This window comes from Mus caroli, unplaced genomic scaffold, assembly GCF_978045245.1.
Source record: "Mus caroli unplaced genomic scaffold, Mus_caroli_1 scaffold_13, whole genome shotgun sequence".
NCBI classification, from domain to species: domain Eukaryota; kingdom Metazoa; phylum Chordata; class Mammalia; order Rodentia; family Muridae; genus Mus; species Mus caroli.
The window spans coordinates 53,797,226-53,821,452 of NW_028227268.1; the positions used below are offsets into that span (position 1 = coordinate 53,797,226).

Below are 24,227 nucleotides of genomic sequence, written 5' to 3' on the forward strand. Positions count from 1 at the left end.
GTAGCACACCCAGAAAAAAAGCCTGGGCTCAGAGCCTTTGCAAAATGCCTAGTCTCTTCCTGACAATCCCTGGGTCCAGCCATTCCTTCTGATCTGGATGCCTCACTCCAGGAAGTAAAGGTAGGAACAGCAGACTGGACAGTGAGCAGGGAAGGTGCCTGTCTCCTAAAAGATGGCCCACAGATTCACTCTTGCTCCTCACCCCAGGACTTCTACCCACCCCAACTTGGTCCACCCCATATCACCATCACCACCATCGCCATTATCATCATCATCAAAACAAAGGAAATGAGAGCCAAATACGTTAGCTTTTATTGAAGTCACTGGGCTCAAAGACAGACAATAGGATGGGAGTGGGTTTAACTGGAATGTCGAAAGAGAGCTCAGAAACTCAAGCTGAGCAACCTGATGTGGGAGAGGATTCCACACATAAGAAGGGCATGGGTTCTATTGTGCATTTGACTTTAGTTAGCGGCTTTCACCCTGAACACTGCTGTACTGGTCCCTCACAGCTCAGGACACATTGATATAATGTCAAGGCCATCGTGGTCCCGTGGGCAGAGGAGAAGATCCAAACTGAGATTAAAGAGGCCTGGAAGGCCCTAGGGAGTTAGCCTTCCCCTTAGTTGTAACTTCCTTCCCTCTGGGATGCTTCCAAGTGGGTCTTAGATGGAGACACTGTTCTCAATGAGTGGAGGATCCAAGTAGGCATAGGGCAGTGCCAGGCTCTGGTTGCGCTCCCTGATGTCCTTTGAGATCTGGGCCAGGCAGTTCTGGAAGGCTTCGATGCTCTGCCGTGGGGCCTCCTCTGTGAAGTGTTCATCTGGATAGGTGCCCAGAGGCCTCTGGGGGAAAACAGGTCGAGATGTTAGAAAGCTGTTTGAGATGAGATAGAGTGTAATGAAGGTTGGCATGTCAACACATACAGTCAAGGTGTTATCTAGAGACACAATCGGTCACAAGCCCTTCAGATCACAATGCCAGCCCTCTTCCCCACAGTGTGACTCTGAAAGAATGGCCCCCACAGGCTCATGTATTTGGAGGCTCGGTCTCCAGTTGATGGAACAGTTTGGGAAGAATTTGGAGATGTGCCCTTCTTGGAGGAGGTGTGTCGCCGAGGTGGGTTTTGAGGTTACAAAAACCCATTCCATTCCAAATTTTAAAACACCTCAAGTGGCTGTGCAGGTTGGCACACACCTTTAATCCCAGCACTTGGGAAAAGGCAGGTGGATTTCTGAGTTCAAGGCCAGCCTGGTCTACAGAGTGAGTTCCAGGACAGCCAGTGCTACACAGTGAAACCTTGTCTCAAAAGAGAGAGAGAGGGGAAGAGAGAGAGGAAGAGAGGAAGAGAGAAAGAAAGAGAGAGAAGAAAAGAAAATCAAAACAAAACACCTTGAACCATGGATCAGCTGTGAACTCTCAGGAGCATGCTCCTGGGCCATGCTCCCCGATGTCAACCCTCTGGAACCATGAGCCCTCAGGGAAATGTTTTCTTTTATAAGCTACCTTGTTCACCATGTTTTGTCACAATAGAAAAATAACCAAGACAGCCTCCAACCGCAGAAACCCAGGCAGTGTAGAGCACAGACTGTTCCTTGGGCCCTAGCCAATCTAGTCTGAGCGCCTCCTCTGCTGGCAACCTGTCTCATGTCACTGTGACTCTGGATGCCGATTCCTGGATCTCAACAGGGGAGACTGAAGAAAAGCCCAAGTCCAGCCTCTCCCAACCCCCAGTGCCAGACCCACGCTTTAAACTCAGAACACAGTCACATTCGCCACTCAACAGAGGTTAGCAAACATAGTCCAGAAAACAGGTCCAAGAATATATATCAGCACACAGGTTTGCTAAACCCAACCCCTGGGGACATTCAGCAGCCTGGTTCTGAGATATCTTTACAGTCATCTGGCATGATGAAACCTCTGTTATCTATATATAACCACCATCACGGTAACACTATTACACTTGGGAACCTGGACACCACAAGCAGGGAATCTCACAGAGAACGTCAGCCAGTGCCATCCTGTGTTTAGAACTGTCCTTCCACAGAGACTGTCAGAGTCAAAAACGCATGGGTCCAGTTCCTTAGCCTTCATACAACACCAATACTATTGATGTTTTACCATTTCTTGTTAAATAGCAGCAGTCATAACGGGAATTATTGTCTTGCCCCTGATTTTAATGTGAAGACCTCTATTCATCATAAACACAGTGTTTTTTTGTTTTTTGTTTTTTGTTTTTTTAAAGATATACTTTAGGGCCAGGCACTGTGGCACAAGGCTTCAATCCCAGCATTCAATAGGCAGAGGCAGGTGGGTCTCTGAGTTCGAGGACAGTCTGGTCTACAATTCAACTTCAGGGCAGTTAGGGATGTCATACAGAAAACCTCTGTCTCAAAAACAAACAAACAAAAACAAACAAACAAAAAACAAACAAACAAAAAAACCAACCAACCAAAAAAAATATACGCTTTAATTAAAATTCTATCAGGGGGGTTTCAAACAGATTTTATTGGCGATGGCTATCTGCATTGATCAAGTTCATCTTCAGCTAGGATGGGCTAATTATACAGTATGCTTCCGTATTGATGGAATAAACAATATCGCTAAGCTCCATAAGGTGAACCAGCCTCTCGTTCTCAGCATACACCAGACCTGGCCAGAGCACACCATTGTTTACTACACAGTACTTGCCTTTATTGGCTGCTGTGTTTTTAAGACTGTTGGAGCTGAGTAGTTTATAATTTCATTTTCTTAATAACAGTTGACACGTAAGTACTTTATATGAACCGTCACAACCATACAAACAACCCCTAGGACGGGTTCTTCTGTGAGACCCACTTTGTAGATAAGGAAATTGAGGCTTAGCATGGCCAAATTAAAGACGTCACGAATATGAAGTGTAAAGCCGTGACTGGGGCCCTCTAATGAGATCCACCTCCCTTAAAGGTCACAGCCTCAGCTAGTCAGAGAACCAGGCTCCCATGATTCAGAAAGATTCTGCCTTTTCCTGTGCTTTCCAGAGGTTTGAAACACCAAGGAGTATCAAAAGATGGCCTAGTCGGCCATCACTGGATTGGACACACAAACTTTATATGCCCCAGTACAGGGGAACGCCAGGGCCAAAAAAAAAAAAAAATGGGAATGGGTGGGTAGGGAAATGGAGGAGAGGGGGGAGGGTATGAGGGACTTTTGGGATAGCATTGGAAATGTAATTGAGGAAAATACGTAATAAAATATATTAAAAATAAATAAATAAATAAATAAATAAATAAAAGCTCTCTCAAAAAAAAAAAAAAAAGAAAAGAAAAGAAAAAGAAACACCAAGGAACTGGGCATGGTTTTCTTGCCTTAGATCCCAGGCCTGAACCTGGGACTCCGAGGGACTGCCAACCTGTGCCAGCACACCTATCTATCCCTTGTGTATGGTTTCCATATCTTCTAAAGCGCTAGCTGTTTCTGTGTTCTTACAAAACCATTTGCTTCATCCCGAGTTTCCATGAAACTGTAAGCAGTATAACTTTCTCTCTAAGAATTCCCTTCCCCATTCCTCATGTGTACTTTTGTTCATATATATATATATATATATATATATATATATATAATTTTTTAATTAGAATTGCTGGGCTGGAGAGATGGTACAGCTGTTGTGAGCCAGGCTCACAACCAAAAAGTCAGAAATCGTTTATAATTTCTTTATATTACCAGTCTTTTCATTTCCTTAACAGGGTTTTATTCACCCTATAGTTCAGGTTAGCCTAGAAGTCACCCTATAGCCCAGGCTGGCATGTCCCCTCACCAATACACACATTACTAAAATAAAATACATTTTAAAAAGATAGAGCATGATGGTATGCTTGTTTAATCCCAATACTCTGGAGGCAAAGGCAGGAAGATCTCTGTGAGTTCAAGGCCAGCCTGGTCTACATAGTGAGTTCCAAGATAGCCAGGGCACATAGAGACCTGTTTCAAAAAACAAACAAACAGAAAGACAAACAAATGACCGGCTCTATGTTTATCCAGCAAACTGATACCTAATTCCTGAATCAACAACAGAATCATGAGAAGAGCAGAACACAGAAGCATAACAGACTAAATCCAAGGCCATCACAAGGCTTTGTGAACTAAGCAAACTATTTAATTTCCGAATGTCAATTTTCTCCCCTACAGATGGTCACCAGCACTATATTAGACATCTTAAATATAGCTACTCACTTGCTTTGTGTTATTTATTTATTTATTTACTTAGTTACTTAGTTAATTATTTTGGCTTTTCCATGATAGAGTTTCTCTGTGTAGTCCTGGCTGTCCTGGAACTCAATATGTAGACCAGGCTGGCCTCAAACTCAGAGCTCCACCTGCCCTCTGCTTCCCAGGTGCTGGGATTAAAGGTGTGCCGCCACCACCGCCTGGCTACTTGTTTTGTATTTTAAGATACTGTCCTTTATATCTGACCCAGTGACTGAGACACAGATCAGATCCTCATAACTGGCAGTTACTGTTATTGTTGTTGGAAGTTTCCCTGGCTTATGGGGGGGGAACCTCCCAATGATCATCTTGTTCATTCATTCCTTGGGAACGGCAGGGGGTAGGGTCTAAGGATAAGTTCCTGTGGTCCCAGAGTAAAGGGTGGTAAGTGAAAGCTTGCTCGGGAATGGACCAGTAGATACAGGGGCTTGATGCCACCCAGGGTGACCTGATCTTCTCCTGGGCCCTTGAGAGTGGTCCTCTGCCCTCCACACCTGGGCCCAGGAATGTGCATCCCATTCCCCAGTAGATAAATGCAGAATTGTAATTTTAAAAAACTTGCTAGGAAGGTTGGGGATGTACTTCATGTTACAGTGCTTGCTTAAAATGCTCAAGGCCCTGGATTCAATCCATTTCTCATGCACTCGCGCGCACATGCACACACACACACACACACACACACTGAACCAGGCACTGTGGTACATGTCTATAACCTTGGTTTCTCTAAAGACTGAAACAGGCAGAGGGCTTGGACCCAGGAGTTCAAGGCCAGCCTGGGAAAGACTGAGAAACTCAGTTTTATTATGTTTATTTTATATGGTTTTTGCCTACATGTATGAATGTATTTATGTATGTATGTATGCATGTATGTATGTATGTATACCACAAACATGCTGGTGCCCACAAAGGCCAGAAAGGATGCTGGATTCCCTGCAACTGGAGTTACAGAGCTGTTAGCCTCTATATGGGTGCAGAAGCAAACCTGAGTCCTTTGGAGGAGCAGAAAGGGCTCTAACTACTGAGCCATCTTTCCAGGTCCTCAAAAATAAATAAATAAATACATCATACATACATTAAATAAATAAAGGGTATTGTGGCACACAGCTTTAATCTCAGCACTTGGGAGGCAGAGTCAGAAAGATGCCCGTGAATTAGAGCCCAGCCTGGCCTCCTTACTGAGCTCCAGAACAGCCAGAACTACATAAAAAAACTCAAAAAAAAAAACAAAAACAAACAAACAAAAAAACAGACAAAGCAAACAATAAAAATTTAAAGAAGGGGCTGGTGAGATGGTTCTGTGGGTAAGAGCACCGACTGCTCTTCCAAAGGTACTGAGTTCAAATCCCAGCAACCACATGGTGGCTCACAACCACCCATAATGAGATCTGATACCCTCTTCTGGTGCGTTTGAAGACAGCTACAGTGAACTTATACTAATAAATAAATCTTTGGTCGGAGCAAGTGGGGTTGACCAGAGCAAGCAGAGGTCCTAAGTTCAATTCCCAACAATCACATGAAGGCTCACAACCATCTGTACAACTAAAGTGTGTACTCATATACATAAAATAAATATATCTTTTAAAAAATTTAAAGAAATAAAAAAGTGGCTAGAGAGAATTTAAAAAAGAAGAAATCTAGCACTAGAAAAAGCCCCAAAAATGTGAGAAGTGGGGGTGCCCACAGGTGACATGTGACCCTGGCGTGGGGCTGAGATCAAGAAGACAGAGCGGCATGCTGGGCGCCGAGGCGAGGTGTGAATGGCCATGCTGGTAACTGGTGATTCAATCGCTGCTCACTTTAGCCCAAACTCCTTCGCTGTCTCATTTCCTCTCTCCAAACCTGTCCCTCTCAGCCAGTGACACAGTCACAGGAACACCCTTGCTAGGACAAATTAAGTCATGTCACTTCTAGTTTAAAAGCCCTGAGTGGCCTCATTGTCCTCTGAATAACTACTACTCAAAGTCCTTCCTTGCTCTGCACCCTGCCCTGCTGTGTCACTGCCAAATCTCAATGATCCTATGATACTCTCCCTTCCACTCCTGCTTGTCCCTCCCTTTGCCTGGAAACCAACCTTGTCCCTCCTCTGTCTGCCAAACTCCTACTTGTCCCACGGGTTTCAGCTTGTACGTCACGTCCTCCATGAAACTTTCTTAGGTTCTCCCAGACCCTCAGGGAGGTCCCACCAGGCCCTACCCGTGCCTCTGTTTCAGTTCGATAACAATTCCAGCCGATGGTGCTTAGGAAGTGATGGCGAATGGAGGGTTGATATAGGAGTGTTTCCCACAACACCCGGATGTTCACCTCTATATAGCATTAAGGTGTCATGTAAGTGGTGGTCCAGGTGATGGGCTCTCATTCAACTTTAAGTATCTAGTATCAAGCACTATGCAGACATGTAGGAGGAGCCCCATGTGTAATGCTTGGGTGAATTAACGAGTAGTTGATGGATGAATGCATGATTGGATGGATGGATGAATGGACGGATAATTTGTAAATGACATAGATGTCATACCCAGCCACCAAAGTGGCATTTGCTATTTCCTATGTGTGTCCTTGGAGATCAAGTATTGTTTCCTGTTAAGACAAAAAGACTTTCGAGGCAGCTGAGCAGTGGACATAAATCCCAGCGATTAGCATTCAACCTTCCTTCTCCAGAGCAACCTCTTCACTGTGTAGGCCCTGCAATGCCCACCCTGTGTCTCCCATCTCCATGCACATACCTGGTCCTTTGGCTCTTGGCTGACCAGCCAGAAGAGGAGAAGGTTTCTACAGGTGGTGTTCACCTCTGGGAGGGTGTCTAGGTAACTCTTCATTGTCGTGTCGCCCTTGGTCTGAGGGGGAGGCTGCCTCATGGATGATGGGGCGTTGGGCATCCAGGCCCCAAAGTCATGCTGTGGAGACAACCCCAACACCCTGGTTGGAGGTGTCTAAGCATCCTCTCCCTCATTTCTGATTCCACCACCATCATCCCAGATCTCAAAGTTTAGAAACGAGTGACTATGGAAAGTCCCAGAAGCCCATGTCACCCGTTTGTCATTCTCTACCCACTGTTTCACGAGTGGGCAGCGTGAGTCACCATGGAGGGAGGAGAACCCAGAGAAGAGGCAGCCCTCATCAGAGCCCTTGGGCAGGTATGCCTCAAGAATACCTTGATGCTCTATGTAGCCAGTTCTTGCCAAATTCAAGCTCTGATCCCAATTTATATCTGACTCCCAAGAGTCGCCACTGTAACTTTGGATACAGCCTCACCCAAGCGTCACTCAACAATAGCCCTTCCCCCACCCAGTCACCACTCCAGCCTCAAAGCCAACAATAATCCCACCCATTCACCCAAGCGTCAGTCAACAATAGCCCTTCACCCCACCCAGTCACCACTCCAACCTCAAAGCCAACAATAATCCCACCCCAACCCTGACCCACCCATTCACTCAAGCAGAACCCTGACTTGAGGTTGCCAAGGCTAATACACCTTTGGAAGCTAACACGTTGGGTGGCCCAGTGCCCCTAGGCTTGCTCTCCCAAGCTTTACCTGCCCACTATTGACCGCAGCATGCTGGGCGGAGCAGTTAAAGATGATTGCGGTGAGATACTTCACGAGCTCTCCTGGGGTGCACAGCCGGCTTGGGAAGCCTGGGTGTGGAGGGGAAAGGAAGAGGGTGTGGGTATGGATGGGAGGCGCTGGATTCCTGGGGGTGTCTCAGGGCAGGGGCTCACTGAAAGGGGAGAGGGAAGAAATACGGGCTAGACATGGACTACAAGCATTAAAATTAGCTCTGGGATGGCCACCACCAAGAGCTGTGATCTTTGAAGGGGATCAGGATCGGATTTGGTCGATGGACTGGAAAATGATGAAAAACCGGCTCAGAGCCTGTGACAGAGCCCGCACCAAGCTGCCCATCTCTGCCCGGGAAGGTACTTCCGTTGCTAGTTCCTCTCTAGCCCATAGCAACATTCATGACTTAGTTCTGCTCTTGTTACCAATATCCATGCAAGTCCACCAGCAAAGCATCCTCTGCTTAGCAGAAGCGACAAGAGACCACAGAGTACGTTCTTCAAACGTTCTCAGCGGGGAAGGCGGAAGGAAAGATTAAAGGAAACTTTGAAACCTAAGAAGAGATCCACGGGACAGAAACTGGAGCTGGGGCTACACCGTCCTGGAAAGAGAGTCTTCCTGTGTTGAGGGATAGGTGAGATTTAAATATGACAGAGACTAGATGCAGAGGTCACATCTATAGTCTCGGATCTTTGGGAGGTTGAGGCAGGACCGCTGGAGCTCGGGAGTTCAAAGCTGATTGGATGCTACAGTGAGATCTCATCTCAAATCAAAAACAAAGCCCAGCAATGGTGGTCCACACCTTTAATCCCAGCATTTGGGAGGCAGAGGCAGGCAGATTTCTGAGTTCGAGGCCAGCCTGGTCTACAAAGTGAGTTCCAGGACAGCCAGGGCTATACAGAGAAACCCTGTCTCAAAAAAACAAAAACAAAAACAAAAACAAAAACAAAACAAAACAAACAACAACAACAAAAAAACAAGTAACAACAAAAACAAACAAGTAAAAGGGGCCCGAAAGACAGGTGAAGGCCCTTGTCACCAAGCCTGACAACCTGAGTTTCACACACACACACACACACACACACACACACACACACACACACACGCCATGCGTACGCCTGCATCATACACACACACAATAAATAGATGTAATGAAAATCAATAGAACAATTTTTAAAAATCACTTAAAAAGAAAATGCAGAAGGGCTGGCGACTCGGCTTCATTGGTAGCATGCTTTTGTTGTTGTTGTTTCTAAATGTACACGAAGCCCTCAGTTTTCTCCTCAGCACAGCATAAACCCAGTGTTGGTGGCACAAGGCTGTAATCCCAGCATTCCAGAGTGGAAACAGGAAGATCAGTTCAAGGTCATCCTTGGCTAGGTAATGAGCCTAAGGCCAGTCTGAGATATATCTGACCCTGTCTCAAAATAAATAGATCAGTAGATAATAAGAGAGCCCTGTCAAGCTTGGTCCTCCATCTTTCTAGCACACGGACCTCACCCAAGTTCATGACTTTACTCTCTGGCTCTGATGAATGAAATCACAGACAAGTTTAATAAAGCAAGATAGGAGGAGGATACCAGTGACAGCTAAACCCAAGTGTGGTCTTAAGTAGAAAGCAACCATCCTTGTGGGGTAAGGGATGGAGCATGGCTTTTGGTACTGAAGTAGGGGTTACGTCTGGAATGGATCCCTCTCAGGTGCCAAGGGACAACTGTACTTTTTTTTTTTTAAGGTCTTTCTATGCCGCTCTGGCTGTTGGCTCTATGCAGGCCAGGCTGGCTCTAACTCAGAGATCTGCCTTCCTCTACCTCAGAAGTGCTAGGATTAAAGACTACCCACCACCCTTGGCATGACAACTGTATTCTCTTGTTTGTTTGTTTTAAGACAGGGTTTCTCTGTGTAGCCCCGGCTGTCCTGTAAATTGATTTGTAGAACAGGCTGGCCTCGAACACACACAGGTTCTCCTGCTTCTGCCTCCGGAGTGCTGAGATTAAAGAAGTATGTCACCCACCTCCCACCTGACAACTGTACCCTTTATCCAGGCACTCAGATCAAATTCGGTGTGCTCTCCCCTCCTCTTACCTCACATTACACATATCAGCAAACATTTCTAGATGCCCACCTTTCCTGGTCGCCATGTTTTCCACCACTATCCAGTCACCACCATCTCTCTTGGGTGAGTCCTGCATTTCCTCCTCTATCCTTTGTTGGGCTAAATCAGGGGTTGAAGGTGGGTATACACACACACACACACACACACACACACACTCACTCATAAATCAAATGATGTCACCTTTCACTAGAACCTTCTAGAGAGTTCCCCTATCACTCACTTTACTGGCTCCTTGTTCCCCTCCCAACTTTTCTTCCCTTTACCTACTCTACTCTGGCTACACGGGAGGTCTTTGTGATATTCCTCAAACACTCTGGTATACCCAGACCCCAGGGCCTTTGCACTTATCTTACCACTGCCTGAGTATCTCGTCCCAATTATCCACTCAACTGCTTCCCTCAACCCCTTCAGATCTTCACTCAAGCCCCAGCTCCTCAGAGAGTCGTCCTATGGCTACCTATATGAAATATTCTCCCTGAGGAGATTCTGGGTTCCTTCCTAGTACTCACAGCCATCTAACACAGTTGCTGATCATCGTCGTCTCCCACAAACCATGCTAAGTTCCATTAAGAGCAGAAGTTTTGTCTATTGGTTCGCTGCTGAACCCCAGTGTCTAGAACGATACTTAATAGATATTAAGAGCCCTGTAATTGTCGGTTGGATGAAGTGACATGAGATGCTAAGATGCAGGAGTGGTGGGGCAATCCCTGGGAGGGGATTGAAGCTAAGGCTGCGGTGGGACAGCTGAGCATGAGCTTCTTCGTGGTTTCTGAGGACTGTCCGGGGAATGATGCTGCAGGCTTAATGAGTGGGCTGCAAGAGGCTGGAAGAGGGGCGGCAGAGGGAAAGCCAAGGTACAATGTAGAGTCAGAGTCTGGGACTGCGGTCCTGATGATGGGAAAGGATGCAGAGAGTAGAGATTAACCATCCATCTGGGCCCAGGAAGACAGAAGAGTACTCAGATAGTTAGAGCCAGACTAGGGGGTAGGGGGCAGTTAACTGAGACGGAGGACCAGGTATTGGCCCAGTGATCAGGCATTGATTGGCCCAGTGTGGGTAGGGAGCCTCTGAACTTCCCATCCTAGCTGATTCTCTAAATCCGGAAGTAAATAAAGAAGTAATGCAGGAGTTGGGCCACAGGACTTTTCTGTAATTCATAGTGTTTATTCCCCTACCCCCTTGAAATCTGAAAGCCATAGTCCAATTGGCCCGATAGTGAATATATTTTACCTTTAAATTAGAATCTAAAGTAAGTTTGTACTGGCTGGAAGAGTTGTTGTCAGTCTGAAAAATGCTATAGTGTGCAGACTCACAGACAAGCTTAGTAAAGAGGGGAACTGAACCAACAATAATTAAATCTCAATTTGAGTCTTAAACAGGAAACATAAGCCAAGAGAAAGAAACAGCCAGGATCCTGATTAACAGTGCGTTTGCAAAACACAGGAAAAGGTCACCCTTTAAACTACCTGAGAGACCTGGCTGTCATCACCTTAACCTAGAAATCGCTCCTGGCCGCGTAAATGTTGAGACAAGCTGACATCAGGCCACTTTCAATATGATGCAAACAGGACACAGCATCACCTGAGAAGTATTCTGAGAAAAATGTGCAGCCCTCATACATTCCTCCCAGTTTACAAAATCTACACCAGACAGGAATAAGACGGGTCACATACGAGAAAACAACTAGGTAACACGCTGGACAGCATAAACCTGGGCTTTTCCATAACTACATGTGGTCTAACAATAAACATTTTTAACAGGGGGCCATGCATGGTGGTGCATGCCTTTAGTCCTAACACTAGGGAGGGAAGGGCAGGCAAATCTCTGAAAGTTTGTGGCCAGTCTGGTCTACATAGAGAGTTCTAGGCCAGTAAGGTAGGTAGGGAGACCTTGTCAAAACAAACAAAAAAATAAAAGTCAAAACAAATAACAACAAACTCCACAAAACACTAAGTTAAAAGAGCCTTTAAAGTTTAAATAAGATATGGTCCTTGATTGGCTCCTGTCTCGGTTGGATTGATGGAAGAAAACAGCACAATGGGGAAATGTGGAGATGGACTACATGGGAGGGTGATAATGATGAGTACTGACATTTTGTGGTACAACACCTGCTTACCATGTAGGAAGACCTGGGTTTGATTCTCAGAACTACAAAAGGTTATCCAAAGGGTACTGTGGGCTGGGTGTCGTGGCACATGCCTTTAATTCCAGTACTCAGAAGGGCACACAGGCAAGCAGAGATCTGTACACTGAAAGCCTGGGCTAGCCTCATCTGCATATCAAGTTTTAGGCCAGCTAGGACTACATTAGACACGCTGACTAAATCAAACAAACTCCAGCAATAAAAGCAAAAGATTCATCAAAAGTAGTAGGCTGGAGAGGTGGCCCAGGGCTTACGTGCTCTTCCAGAAGTTTTGAGTTCAATCCCCAGCACCCACATGGTGGCTCACAACCCTCTATAATGGGATCTGATGCCCTCTTCTGGCATGCAAGTGTACATGCAGAGAAAGCATTCATATATAAAATAAGTCTTTTTTTTTTTAATGGCAAAATATTGACCATAGACTCTGATGGGTAGGCTATTTATGAAGGTGTTATTAGAATGTGCTCTAGTATTCTGTATCTTTGAAACTTTTTGCCTAAAAGATTAAAAAATATATACCAAGTCCCTTCTGGCTAGGACTGCTATAGCTGTTCTTTCTATTTGAAGGTGACTTAAAACTAACCTCTTCTTTGAGTCTCCCCAGATAGAAGTCCCCTGTGTGGCCACCAGAAGCAGTCAGTTAGCTAAAAGCCACATCCCTACTGAGAAGCCCAGAGTAAGAGAAACTGGTAGGTGGACATTTGAGCCTCTTTAATAAGCAACGACAGAAGGCTCCGTGGGTAAAGGCACTTGACACCCTACCCTGGTGTCCTGAGTTCAACCCCTGGGAGCCATGCGGTGGAAGGGAGAGAACTGATCTTGTGGGTTTTCCTCTGACTTCCACACACGCACTGTTATGATCCCATGCACACAAACCAAACAAACAAATAAAATGTAATTAAACATTAAAAAAAAATACCCAGGCCTGGTGGCATACGCCTTTAATCCCAGGACTGGGGTGACAGAGGTAGGCGGATCTCAGACTTGGAGGCCAGCCTGGTCTACAAAACAAGTTCCAGGAAAGTCAGGGTTGTTACATAGAGAAACTCTGTCTTGAGAAAACTAAAACAAAAACAAAAGCCAAACAAACAAAATGGTAAAATAAACAAATAAACAAACAAATAAAAACATCTGGTCATGGTGGTGCAGCAAACCTTTAAACAGAGAGACAAACAGAGGCAGAAAGACAGAGACAGAGACAGAGACAGAGACAGAGACAGAGACAGAGACAGAGACAGAGACAGAGACAGAGACAGACAGACCAAGACCTTTGGAAAAGTCAATGTTGAATTTCTAAACCTGGAAATGTACCATAGAAGACAACAGAAGTAAGGTTTCTTCCATTAAGAAGAATGTGTAAAAGAATCACAGAGCCAGGATAGCCAAGAGTTAGGACCACCAGGGAGCAAAAGCTGAGATTCCTGGGACTGAAAGAATACTAAGGGAGGGAGGGAGGGAGGGAAGGAGGGGGAGGGTACGGGGGGGGGGGGGGGGAGGGAGGGGGAAGAAGGGAGTGGGGAGAGAGGGAGGGGTGGGACATCTGCTGGGCACTGCACTTGAGGAACAGAGCTGAAAGGAGCCATGTCGGCAGATTGGGAAGTGCTACGGTGTAGGTGACTGAGCAGCGTAAACCAGGAGCCAAGCAGGACACGATCAATCATTCCATAAAGAAGCTCGGGACCACAGAAAGTGAGGAGAAAATTAGCGGCTAGCATGACTACCTAGCAAGATGATTACAAAAGCATGTAAGAAAAAGTTCTAGAAAAGTTCTGTTGAAGTCAGCGGTGGCCCCCACCACATGGTGCACAGCAGATAAATATACCCGAAGGTGGAGGAACCGTGAGGTCAAGGCTGACAAGCAAGAGCTTCTGAAACAGTCCAGACTGGCTTAGAATTCTGCCTTAGCAGTTAAATAGAATAATGGTATGGACTTCAGAGATACAGCTCGGTGGGCTCAATGGTAGAGCTCTTGCTTAGCCTGAGCAAGGCCCCGGGTTCAATCCCCAGCACCATATTAAATGCCATTTAGTAGTATGGGTTTCAGTAATAAGAACTGGTTCATGGAGGAGAGGTAGATGGTGTAAATAAAGACAGAGAAGGATACCTGAACTCTCCCGTCCGAGGAACGCCTGAGCAAAAATCTCACCCACCCAGGCCTGCAGTTCACAGTCCTGCTGCACAGACGCATCGCTGGGGTAATAGTAACTCACGATCTCTGAGACAAACCTGCAAGGAAAAAAATGCTGGTGCCCCCCGTAATGGGCAAGGGCCTAGACCAGGCCAGACATTGAGGCCCAGGACACTCAGGGTGGGGAGAAGCAGACAGCCAGAGTCTACTACTGAGTCTCCAAAGACAGAAGGTGACTTCAGTAGGACCCACAGATCGGGCTGGAAACACTGCCTAGGCTTCTCCTAAGTACCCCACACCCTCTAAAAAAAGAAGTTTTGGGTCTCCTCTCTAGGAAGTACTGGAGAGGAGAGTCGAGTCTATGTGTTCTGCACCCTCCCTGTTCAGTAGGCAGGAGGAAGAAACCCCGCCTGCCCCAGCAAGCCGGGATCTTCTGCTCCTTCCCTTCTTTTTTTTTTTTTTTTTTTTTGGTTTTTGGTTTTTGGTTTTTCGAGACAGGGTTTCTCTGTATAGCCCTGGTACCCCACCCCACTTTGTAGACCAGGCTGGCCTCGAACTCAGAAATCCGCCTGCCTCTGTGCTGGGATTAAAGGCGGCGCTCCTTCCCTTCTTTAAGGCAACTCCCAGTCCCCTGCTATCTCTCTCACAGGGAACCTGTCTGCCAGTTCCTATTTGGGGGAATTTCTTAAACTGGATGGAGTCAGAACACCCCAAAGACTCTGGCCTCCAACTGACATGAAAACAGGAGCCCACGATGCACCCTGGGCCTGGAGACCTTGGTGGCTGGAAGGACCTTAGGGTCCCCACACCTCTCAATAGCCGCCCAGATCTTCAGGCCGTCGTCTCGGTAGTGGTAGTTGGGAATGGTCAGGACGCCACGAGCCCGTATGCTATCCGGTAGGCAGAAATCCGTGTAGGTGAAGTGGGCCAGCCCGGTGCTCATGAGGTAGATGAGGCCCTGCCTACCGATGGACGTGACCTAGGGACACAGGACACAGCTGGGCTTCTCAAACTGGCTCACACCCCACCCCATAGTGCCTGGAGACCAACTGAAACTAATGGATCAGCTCAGGGAGGGGCGGGCATATGCGATTTATCAAGCAGTCAAGGGTCACGCGGGCCTGCTAATGCGGACTGGACTGTGCAGACTGAGGACCTACAGAGTGCAGGAAGGGGACCTTGAGTGACAATGTAGGGATCATCTGGGAGCCGTGCTGGGCTAAGGCTGCCTTGCCCATAAAACCTACTTTTGAGGGGGTAGGATTGACCAACTGGGTCAAGGTTTAGGGGAGGGGCAAGAGGCGTAGTTTATGGGAAGAGGCAGAGGAGGATTACACAAGGGTCTGGGGAGCAAGAGCATAATTTGTGGGCGGGGCAAGCATACTTGGGGGCGGGGCCTTATGGTCGTGGCGGGGAGGCTGCACCTTGTCCACGAGGCCTTCTGGGTTAAGCAGCGTGGCTCTTGCGATGGTGTTCACCTGCAGCGTGTAGCGAGTATGAGGAAGCAGGAGCTGTCAGAGGAACGAGGTCACGTGAGCCGAAGGTCCGGGAAGGCCTGCAGGCCCCGCTCCCTTTAGTCTCAACCCAGCATCCCGCGGACCTTGTAGACTGGATGACAGAGCGGCAGCTGACGCAGTGTAGCCATGGAGAAGGCCTCGCATAGCAAATGCGTGCACAGAAAATGCGTGTTGTTCTCGTGCACCAAAAACTCAGAGTTGCGCACCCACGTCTTGGCCAGCAGCCAGTCCAACTCGCAATCAGTGGGCAGAAAGATGGGACTCTCTGGCCCTGGTGTCTGGCTGAGCTGCGTGACGGAGTAGTAAGAGGTGTGGCTCAAGCCTGTTAGCCTGAGGCTCCACCCCCTTAAATCTCATCCCGAGGCTCACCTGGATTGCCAATGGCAGCAGCACCCCCTGTGGGTTGAGCCACAACAGGCAGAGGGGAGCTGTTACATACTGTTGGAGACCGTTTATGCAATGAACTGGAGCCTCCGCCAGGATCCAGTAGTCCGCCAGGAAGATGTGCCCCCTCTGGAGAAGGCACAAAGAGGCTTAACAAGCCCTCTCCTCCCTGTGTCCCTCTTTTCTCTCTGCTCTCTGCAACAAGGAGGAGCTGAGGTTCCCCAGTTCGAGACTCAGCAGTTCTTGCTACCTGCCACTAATGGCCAGCGCTAGGTACCGCACCCTTCCCAGAATGCCCGGAATGAAGTCTAGTTGAGTCTATCATTGTGTAATCTCTCACCTGGCCTCTGGGATTGGACAAGGCAACTTCCTCTGCCCCCCCCCCCCCATAGCTTGTCAGCCCTACTCCCTCAGCTCAGAGGGACTCCCCTCCTAAGATATGACCTCAGTGTATCTAACAACAGCCGAAATCAATACATAATGAATTTACCAACCACAGCCTCAGCTTCGGAGAATGTCTGAGGGCTTGGGTGTCACAGAGGAGAATAGGTTGTCACCTACTCCACATCCTCGGAGCTCCTAGTCCTTTGTAATCGTTCCTGCTACACCTGCCAGTCTTCGGTTGGCCTGTCCTAACGCAGTCCTCTTTAGCTTTAACATGGGGAATCTCCAAGACCCTAAAACGGTCCTCAAACCACCCCAAGTCCCACCCGGCCCTCCTCCGTATCTGTTCCTGAAACATAGGCAGGCCTGCGCTGTGGATAGGGCCCACAGACCTGGACCATTCCACTGTCACATACAGTCCTAGTCCACAATGGTAGCCCACCTCCCTCCCTCCTATTATGACCACTTCTGAGGCCCTCACCCACCTCTAGCTCTGTTTGTAGGCAGGTGCCTGGTCCCAGCAAAGGTGCCACCATGTCATTGGTGACAGGCAGCTTGCTGGGCAAGCTGGAGAGGCAATGAAGCATGACAGGGTTGACGCCATTCAGGTACTGGTACCCAAAGAAGCTGTCCTCACACCAATGCTCGGTGACGTACTCTGGGGGGATGGAGGGGGTGACAAGAGAGGGAACCAGTCGGTCTGGAGTGTACTTTCCAAACTCTGGTCCTGCCCAGCCCTTTGCTACTCTTTATGGCTTCAGTTTTCCTCCCAGGACAAGTTGGATGTAACTACATTTTCAGATACAGTAGAAGGCAGCCACCTCCACCTGGCTCTGCACACCTGAAGTGAAGGTCTTATGGCACCAGAAGATGTTCCGGATGTCATCCAGCCTCTTCCAGGAGCCCTTGCGGTCCAGGAGACCTCGAATCTTCATGCCAAAGGATCTGAGGGACAGAGAAGGTGAGAGCCGGTGCGGGCAGGGGGGTAGGAGTCACTGTGCTCGTGGCTGGCGAGAATCAGTGGGTTCATTTCCCAAGTAAAAGTGCCTAGCAGCCGACATGGGAGAAAAGCCTAGCAGTAGGGTGAAGCCCTGCAGAGTCCAGGGTCCTACTTCAAAAGCAGATGTCCCTGGGTTTCCCGTGAGCAAACGCAGTGCTGCCCTCGCTGGAGTTGTGACCTGCCATCTTCAAGCTTCTAAGAATCTCTGAGCCCTTCAATGGCTCCTTTCTGCCTATAAATAAGGCAAAGCCTCGTCTGCCAAGCCTGGCTGGGTCACAATGCCGCCCTCCGGCAACTCTCTATAACCTTTGTGGTGTTTTCTCCCGCCCCTCTGCACCAACCAAGGCCTGGTTTCCAAACATAATCAATAAGGTGCTGTGTTTGCTCCTGGGCTGGTGAAAATGGGGTTGACAAGCTGGGGCATGTGCTTCTGCATCTTGTAGATGCTTATACTGCCTGGTTTTTATTTTTCACCCATGAGCATCAGAGATTAAAAAAAAAAAAGTCTTGAAATAAGATTGGCTTTCGTCTAGTTCCAAGGCTCCATTCAAGCTGAGTCTCTGCTAGATAGCCTCTTACTTACTACCTAAGGTCAGTCTGGTCCTTTAGGTGCACTCAGACACCAGCTCCTTGCCTGACTCCCCCAAAGGCCCTGCCTCGTAGCATTCACCACCCCCTGTGTTTCATTATAACCCTGTCCATCTGTGACTTCCTATTCTACTATAGCTCCTTAGGGAAAGGACTCTGCTCTCTGTATCCCGACACGCCCACCTCCTCGCAAGCACTCACCAAATGGGCTGAATTAAAGAAAGAGGAATGGAGTTCAGAACAGGTAGGGTTGTAGCAAGGGGTCACTATGGCACCTGGCTATGTGATGATGCTGATGTTCCCTGAAGAGTGTGGGCAGCTGAGGAAGGCAGAGGGCGGGGGCGGACTCATGACTTTACAGACCCAAGGCCAAGGTCACAAAGTGCTTGCTCACCTACTGCGCAAACATTTGTGGAGTGATTTCTAAGCACAACCCAGGAGACAGAAAAACAAAACAAAACAACAAACAACTAGGCAGAGCTGAGCTTAGTAACACAAACCTATGTAGGCCCAGTTAACTCAGCTGGTGAAGGAAAATCACATGACCAACCCTGCCTGCCTGGGTTACAGAGGAAAACTGGAAGAGCTAAGTCATGAAGGCAGAGGCTGAGGAGGCAAATAAGCAAAGAGGCTCTTTTCCTTTCCAAGGGTCTGCCACAAATGTCCTTCACAACACACCCTGGTCACCAAGACCAGGCTTGCCTCCCTCTGACCTTACTTGGAACCCCTGCTGGAGACCCCATTCTTGCTTAGACCTTCACATCCTTCTCAGACTCACCTCTGGCCTTCTCTACCTTTCCAGATGCCCCCATGGTCCCGCCTGGATTTGATAATAAATACATCCTTGTCCTGAAGCCTGAGCCACCTGTGGCTGCTTCAGGCTCTGTCCATCCCAGACAATCCAGGGGGCAACTGGACTCCTCCCTCTAGTGATAGCACGATTTAAAAAATCCTAGCTGTCGACCTAAGTTGATAATGCCTGTGCTGACAACTCTTTTTTTTTTTTTTTTTTGGTTTTTCGAGACAGGGTTTCTCTGTGTAGCCCTGGCTGTCCTGGCACTCACTTTGTAGACCAGGCTGGCCTCAAACTCAGAAATCTGCCTGCCTCTGCCTCCCGAGTGCTGGGATTAAAGGCGTGCGCCACCACGCCCGGCTTTGTGCTGACAACTCTTAACTGCACACAGGCATCCTTAGTGACCCAGGGATCCCTTCTACCAAATGGCATCTCCTTGAAGAGACTATCTATCTAGAGATTTTGTGCTTAGATTATCTCACTGTTTTTTTCTGAAAACCTATGGTGGGGGTTGGAGAGATGGCTCAATGTTTAAGAGAGCGCTAGCTTCTCTCAAGGAACCTGGGTTCAATACCATTATCCACAAGGGGCAGCTCACAACCTCCTATAACCAAGCTGATGCCATCTTCTGGCCTCTGTGGGCACTGGCCATGCTCATGACATGCACTCACACACACACACACAAACATTTTAAAAATAATAATAATAATAAAGTAAGACTTATGATGTCTGAGTGAGTGGGTCATTTTTCTGGGCAATTGTCCAGAGACTATGCAAGAATTAAGGTTATGCTAGGCAGGGCATGGTAGCTCAGGCCTTTAACCCTAGGCAGAAGCAAGTAAATCTCTGTGAGTTCGAGGCCAGCCTGGTCTACATAGTGAATTCCAAGACAGCCAGGGCTATGTAGAGAGACCCTGTCTCAAAAAAAGGAACAACAACAACAAATTAAGGTTACACATCCAGAAAATATGGGCTTTGGAGTTGAACCTGAGATGGCCTGGTCTCACCTCCTCAAGGCTTAAGGACAAAGACTTCATTGGCCCCTGAGACCACACCCTGAAGAATAGGGAAGAGATGAAGGACAAAGCAAATGGAGGCTGGGAGGAAGGAAGAGAGGAATGTGAAGATCTGTGGGGAAATGGGGGCAGAGAGAAGGGCTGGGGCTGTCCTGTGAGGTGCCCCTGGTATGGATGGGAAAGAAGGGGCCAAGAGCAGAGGTGCAGGGGAAATGACAGGCTCACGCAGGAAGGGCGTTGAAGATCAGTGAGGCTGTCTTGGTGGCTGAGTATCGAATGTTGGGTTCCATGTGCAGCAGAGATGGGATGTCAATCTTCATAGGAAAGCCAGGCAGGTACCGGTTTCCAGAGCTGAGGAGGGGCAGGTAGAGAGGACAGGACCAGTCATTGGCCCTGGAGCCTGTCCCCTTAATTCCTTTTCTCAGCTTGTCCCCAAATTTTCTAGTTCCTCTCTTACTAAGTCTCAACCCTGCCCTTTCTGCCCAAACCAGTAGGAACCTCTTTTTTTCTCTGCTAACCACGTGAGGATCATCACTGGTCCCTCTCCTGAGAGGTGAAGAGAACTTGACATGGACTCGGATACCTCCCTCCGCTCTGCCAGCGTCCATCTCAACACACGATGGTCTACGTTCCTCCCCTCCATCTCCTTCCCCAGCCTTTGCTTCTCACTTGTCATCCTGTTCTGCACAAGGTACTGTCTTGGTCAAGGCAAATCTCTTATCTGACTCCATCTCCTGAAAGCTGCTGACATCCACCATCCGAGGGAAACCAGGGGCAAAGATCTTCCAGCTGCCCAGGGAGAGAGACAGAAGCAGTAGGTTAATCTTGGGATACACAGAATCCTTTACTTCTGAAAATATGACTTCAGGTGAGCACTGCTGCTTTCTGCTTCCTGTATTTGTGACAAGAGTTGGATTTCCTCCGTGAAGGCACTGGGCTTCACCACATAGGGAGTGGAACGTGGGATCTTGTGTGTGCTAAGCACATACTGCACTGCTGAACCACATCCCTAAGCCTCAGAGGAGTGCTGGGGGAATGACATGGATTCCAGCACCGATTCAGAGATGGGCTTATATTATGATTAAGGTAAAACGAGCTTGGTGACACACACCTGAAATCCCAACAATTTGAAGGCTGACATAGGCCAACCTGGGCTACACAGTAAGTGTTCCCAACCTCAAAAAAAAAAAAAAAAAAAAAAGGTCTGGATGCGTTTGAGGGTTCACCAAGACTGGTAAATACAATACTGTTTCTAATATGGGGATTTGATTTCCATCAGGACAGTAGAGGCTGAGAATGGTTAATTGATGGTCTTGGTTAAGTGTTGGCTTTGGGGTTTTATGAGAGTGTTCAAGGGATTGAACTTGGGGCCTAGAGAATGCTAGGTGAGCTCTCTACCCCTGAGCCACAGCTCCATTCCCTGCTGAAGGAACTGTTGATATTGGTATTCTGGGTCCAGACTCAGGATTACTGTTAGAGTGAAGTTAAGTTTAAATGATAATCCTATTCTGAATTGGGTTCCCAAGGTTTTAACTGAAGTTAGAATTAGGAACAATCTGAGTAAGGCTGAAGTCAGAATAAAGGTGGGGCAGAGAGTACAATCAGGCTGCTCTCACCGATAACATTCTTGGCGGGCTTGGAGTTCCCGTTTCCTGTGGTCCAGAAGGAGGGGAAGAGAATCCTGACAGATGGTTCTTGCTGTAGGGAGTGAAAGCCACTCTTTATATCAATCTCTTTTCAAACAGTACTTCCTGTTTCCAGTGTCTGAGCCCCCTAACTCTTTATCACAATCTCTGCTATCTCCTCATGCATTGTGTTGGGGAATGTCTACATACGCTTTGTTCATCTATCATGAATTGGAAGCTATAGCAGTGTACCAAATCATAGGTGCGTTCCTAACCATTCATGTTTGTCTCCTACATGACACACTCCTTGAAGATACCAGTCATGTCATGCTCATTGTCTGTCCTTCCAGAGTCCAGCTTGGTGCCTGGCTATGCTAGGATGCTCAGCATACACTTGATAACTACTGGATCAATACATTTTAATAAAGCCATCATGTGCTCTGACGATGAGTGGGGATTGATAGTAAAGTCAATGAAAAGGTCATTGTAGACTGTGGAATGATGTTCACTCACTTCACTCTAACACAGACACCCATCTCTCATTTCTGAGACTTATCATAACATACACACACACACACACACACACACGCACAATGCGTGCACGCGCGCGTGCACACACACAGAGGCACACACACACACAATCCCAGTGTTACATCTGTGGAACAAAGAGTTCTGGAGGCAAGAAAGGGCTCAAACCAGTATCCTTGAAATCCAAAATTCAACAAAAGAGCCTAACTCACTTCCCAGACCCTTTGTCCCCACCAGAAAAGCTAGAAAAAAGTAAGGTACAGGATCTTTGCAGGTTAATTCTCTAAATACTCATGGCTTTTCTACCTGTTGAGATCTAGCTTGTACGTTCATTCCTTTCTGAGTTCCAGAAGATCATATTCTGGAGAAATGCAGAGGGATACCATTAGCTGCCTGCTATGTAAGTGTGAGTCTGTCTGTGTGTGCTTGTCTGTGTGTACCTCCAGAGCAATAAACACTACCCAGGAAGCTCTTGCATGTCAGAACTTTAGTAGTGCTCTTTATCAGACACTGTTGCTTTGGGATCCCGGCATTCCTAACCCCAACCACATTCCCTACACACCGAGTTCTGTGAGACTCCATTCCTAACCTCACCGAAGCCTCTGCAGTACTGTGCAGTCTCTGTCCCTTGCCCACCTGTTCCTGGCCGCAGCTCCACAGTACAGTAGCCATCGATCCACTGATAGCAGGGAAAGTGGACAGCAGAGCCATCGGGGGCAGTGACACAGATGCGACTGCAGTACCAAGGGTCCTTGCAGAAGAAAGCAAAGCGCTCCTTGTGTAAGCGCAACAGCAAGATCTCACCTAGCTCTGCTTCACAGCGCACCTTGTACTTCTGAACCTGGAGTGAGGGAAGCAGCAAGCAGGCCTTTGAGCAACCAGGAACTGCTGAGGACATCTTTGCACTCTGAAGTGTGCATCAACACCGCTACCTATCTGGGATATTGGCCTGAGCAGTAGTTGATCCATGTGGTTCCTTTGTGTGATTGAGAGAAAGAGCCCGTCTCCATCCAGAGAGGAGCAGGCACCATACTCAGTGCCTGAGTGAATTTTTGTAGGGGTTCCTACCCTCACTGGCCAGTAGTTCACTTTTATGTAGGGTCATTAGCAAATTAAGCTAAAGACTGACAAAGCAGACCCCTCCCAAAGAACAGGAAACCCATGATCTGATCAGAGGAATCAATTTGGTCAAAGCCTAGTGTCAATTAGGGGAGGAGCCAGGCCAGGCAGTGGTGGCTTTTAATTCCCCCTGCACTCAGGAGGCAGAGGCAGTCAGATAGCTGAGTTCGAGGCCAGCCTGGTCTACACAGAGAGTTCTAGGACAGCCAGGGCTACACAGAGAAACCCTGTCTGGAAAAACCACAGAAGATAATAACAATAACAGCAATGATAGGAGAAGCCCGGAAGTTAGGGGAAGTCCCCAGAACCCATTCCAAATGCCCTTCTTCCCCACTGCCCTGTCTCAGAACAATTGGTATGGCTTATCATCTCCCAAAAGTCAGGGATGTCAAAGAAAATGATCACAGGGCAGAGCAGGCATCCTGAGTTCAGCAGGATTTGACGAATCCAACAAGAATAATCCTCACTCACTCAGGTTCCCCCAGCTCTCCTCTGTACTCACCGATCCAGAGGCGAAGTCCCTACCTACGCGATCCAGCTTCTGCTTAGGGCTTTCACCACAGGTGCCTACCAATGTAGCATAGATGTTATCCAATGTGCCAGCCTTCAGGTAGGAACCGGTGGTCACACACAGCCGATATACTGCCATGATTGGACCCAATAACCCCAAACCAGTAGCTGGCCTAGAGAAGGTGTGCTACAGGTAAGAGAGCGTCAGCTCCTGGGCAGGAGGCTGGGGGCTGGGGAAGGGTGGGCTTGAGGAAGGATCCAGCTCTAGGACGTTCCTGGGCTCGGGCGCGCGCTCTCTCTTTCTCGATCTCTCACAGAAGCTCCGCTGGTAGCTCGGGAGTACTATCCCCACCCACTGACTTGTACCCGAATACTTGTTTGCATGCCTCTGACACAGCCTGTCCCTCTGGCTGGTTCACCCAGATGGATATCAGAAGCCTGGGCCCATTGGTGAGGGAGGGAATAAGGAAGGAGGGACCAAGTGGCAAGTGGAAGACAGGGAGGAGATGACGCGTGTTGGGACACTACTTTGTGTCTGATCAGTGGCTTGACTAATGTCCTGAAGCCCATGTTCACCC

The 24,227-nt window shown here is 48.0% G+C and overlaps 1 protein-coding gene across 1 annotated transcript; it reads right to left on the bottom strand.

The window, feature by feature from the left end:
- Positions 1–300: 300 nt before the first annotated feature.
- Aloxe3 (arachidonate epidermal lipoxygenase 3) lies at positions 301–23,788 on the bottom strand. The gene is made up of 15 exons (XM_021176868.2): positions 23,642–23,788; positions 22,657–22,861; positions 21,484–21,565; positions 20,537–20,656; positions 20,093–20,218; positions 17,312–17,415; positions 16,956–17,128; positions 16,072–16,215; positions 15,786–15,989; positions 15,610–15,696; positions 14,995–15,164; positions 14,162–14,283; positions 7,775–7,875; positions 6,966–7,136; positions 301–845 (listed from the first exon to the last, which is right to left on the bottom strand). Exons 1-15 carry the CDS (start codon positions 23,786–23,788, stop codon positions 666–668), a joined length of 2,136 nt encoding a protein of 711 aa, XP_021032527.1. The 3' UTR covers positions 301–665.
- Positions 23,789–24,227: the final 439 nt, after the last annotated feature.

Excerpts from the sequence above, each read along its gene's own strand:
- Aloxe3 (XM_021176868.2), bottom strand. The coding sequence starts at position 23,788 with ATGGCAGTATATCGGCTGTGTGTGACCACCGGTTCCTACCTGAAGGCT. Across the intron at positions 21,566-22,656 it reads GGAGCTGCGGCCAGGAACAG|CAAGAACCATCTGTCAGGAT; the intron begins GTGGGCAAGGGA and ends CACTCCCTACAG. Across the intron at positions 15,990-16,071 it reads TGCTGCCATTGGCAATCCAG|CTCAGCCAGACACCAGGGCC; the intron begins GTGAGCCTCGGG and ends TCCGTCACGCAG.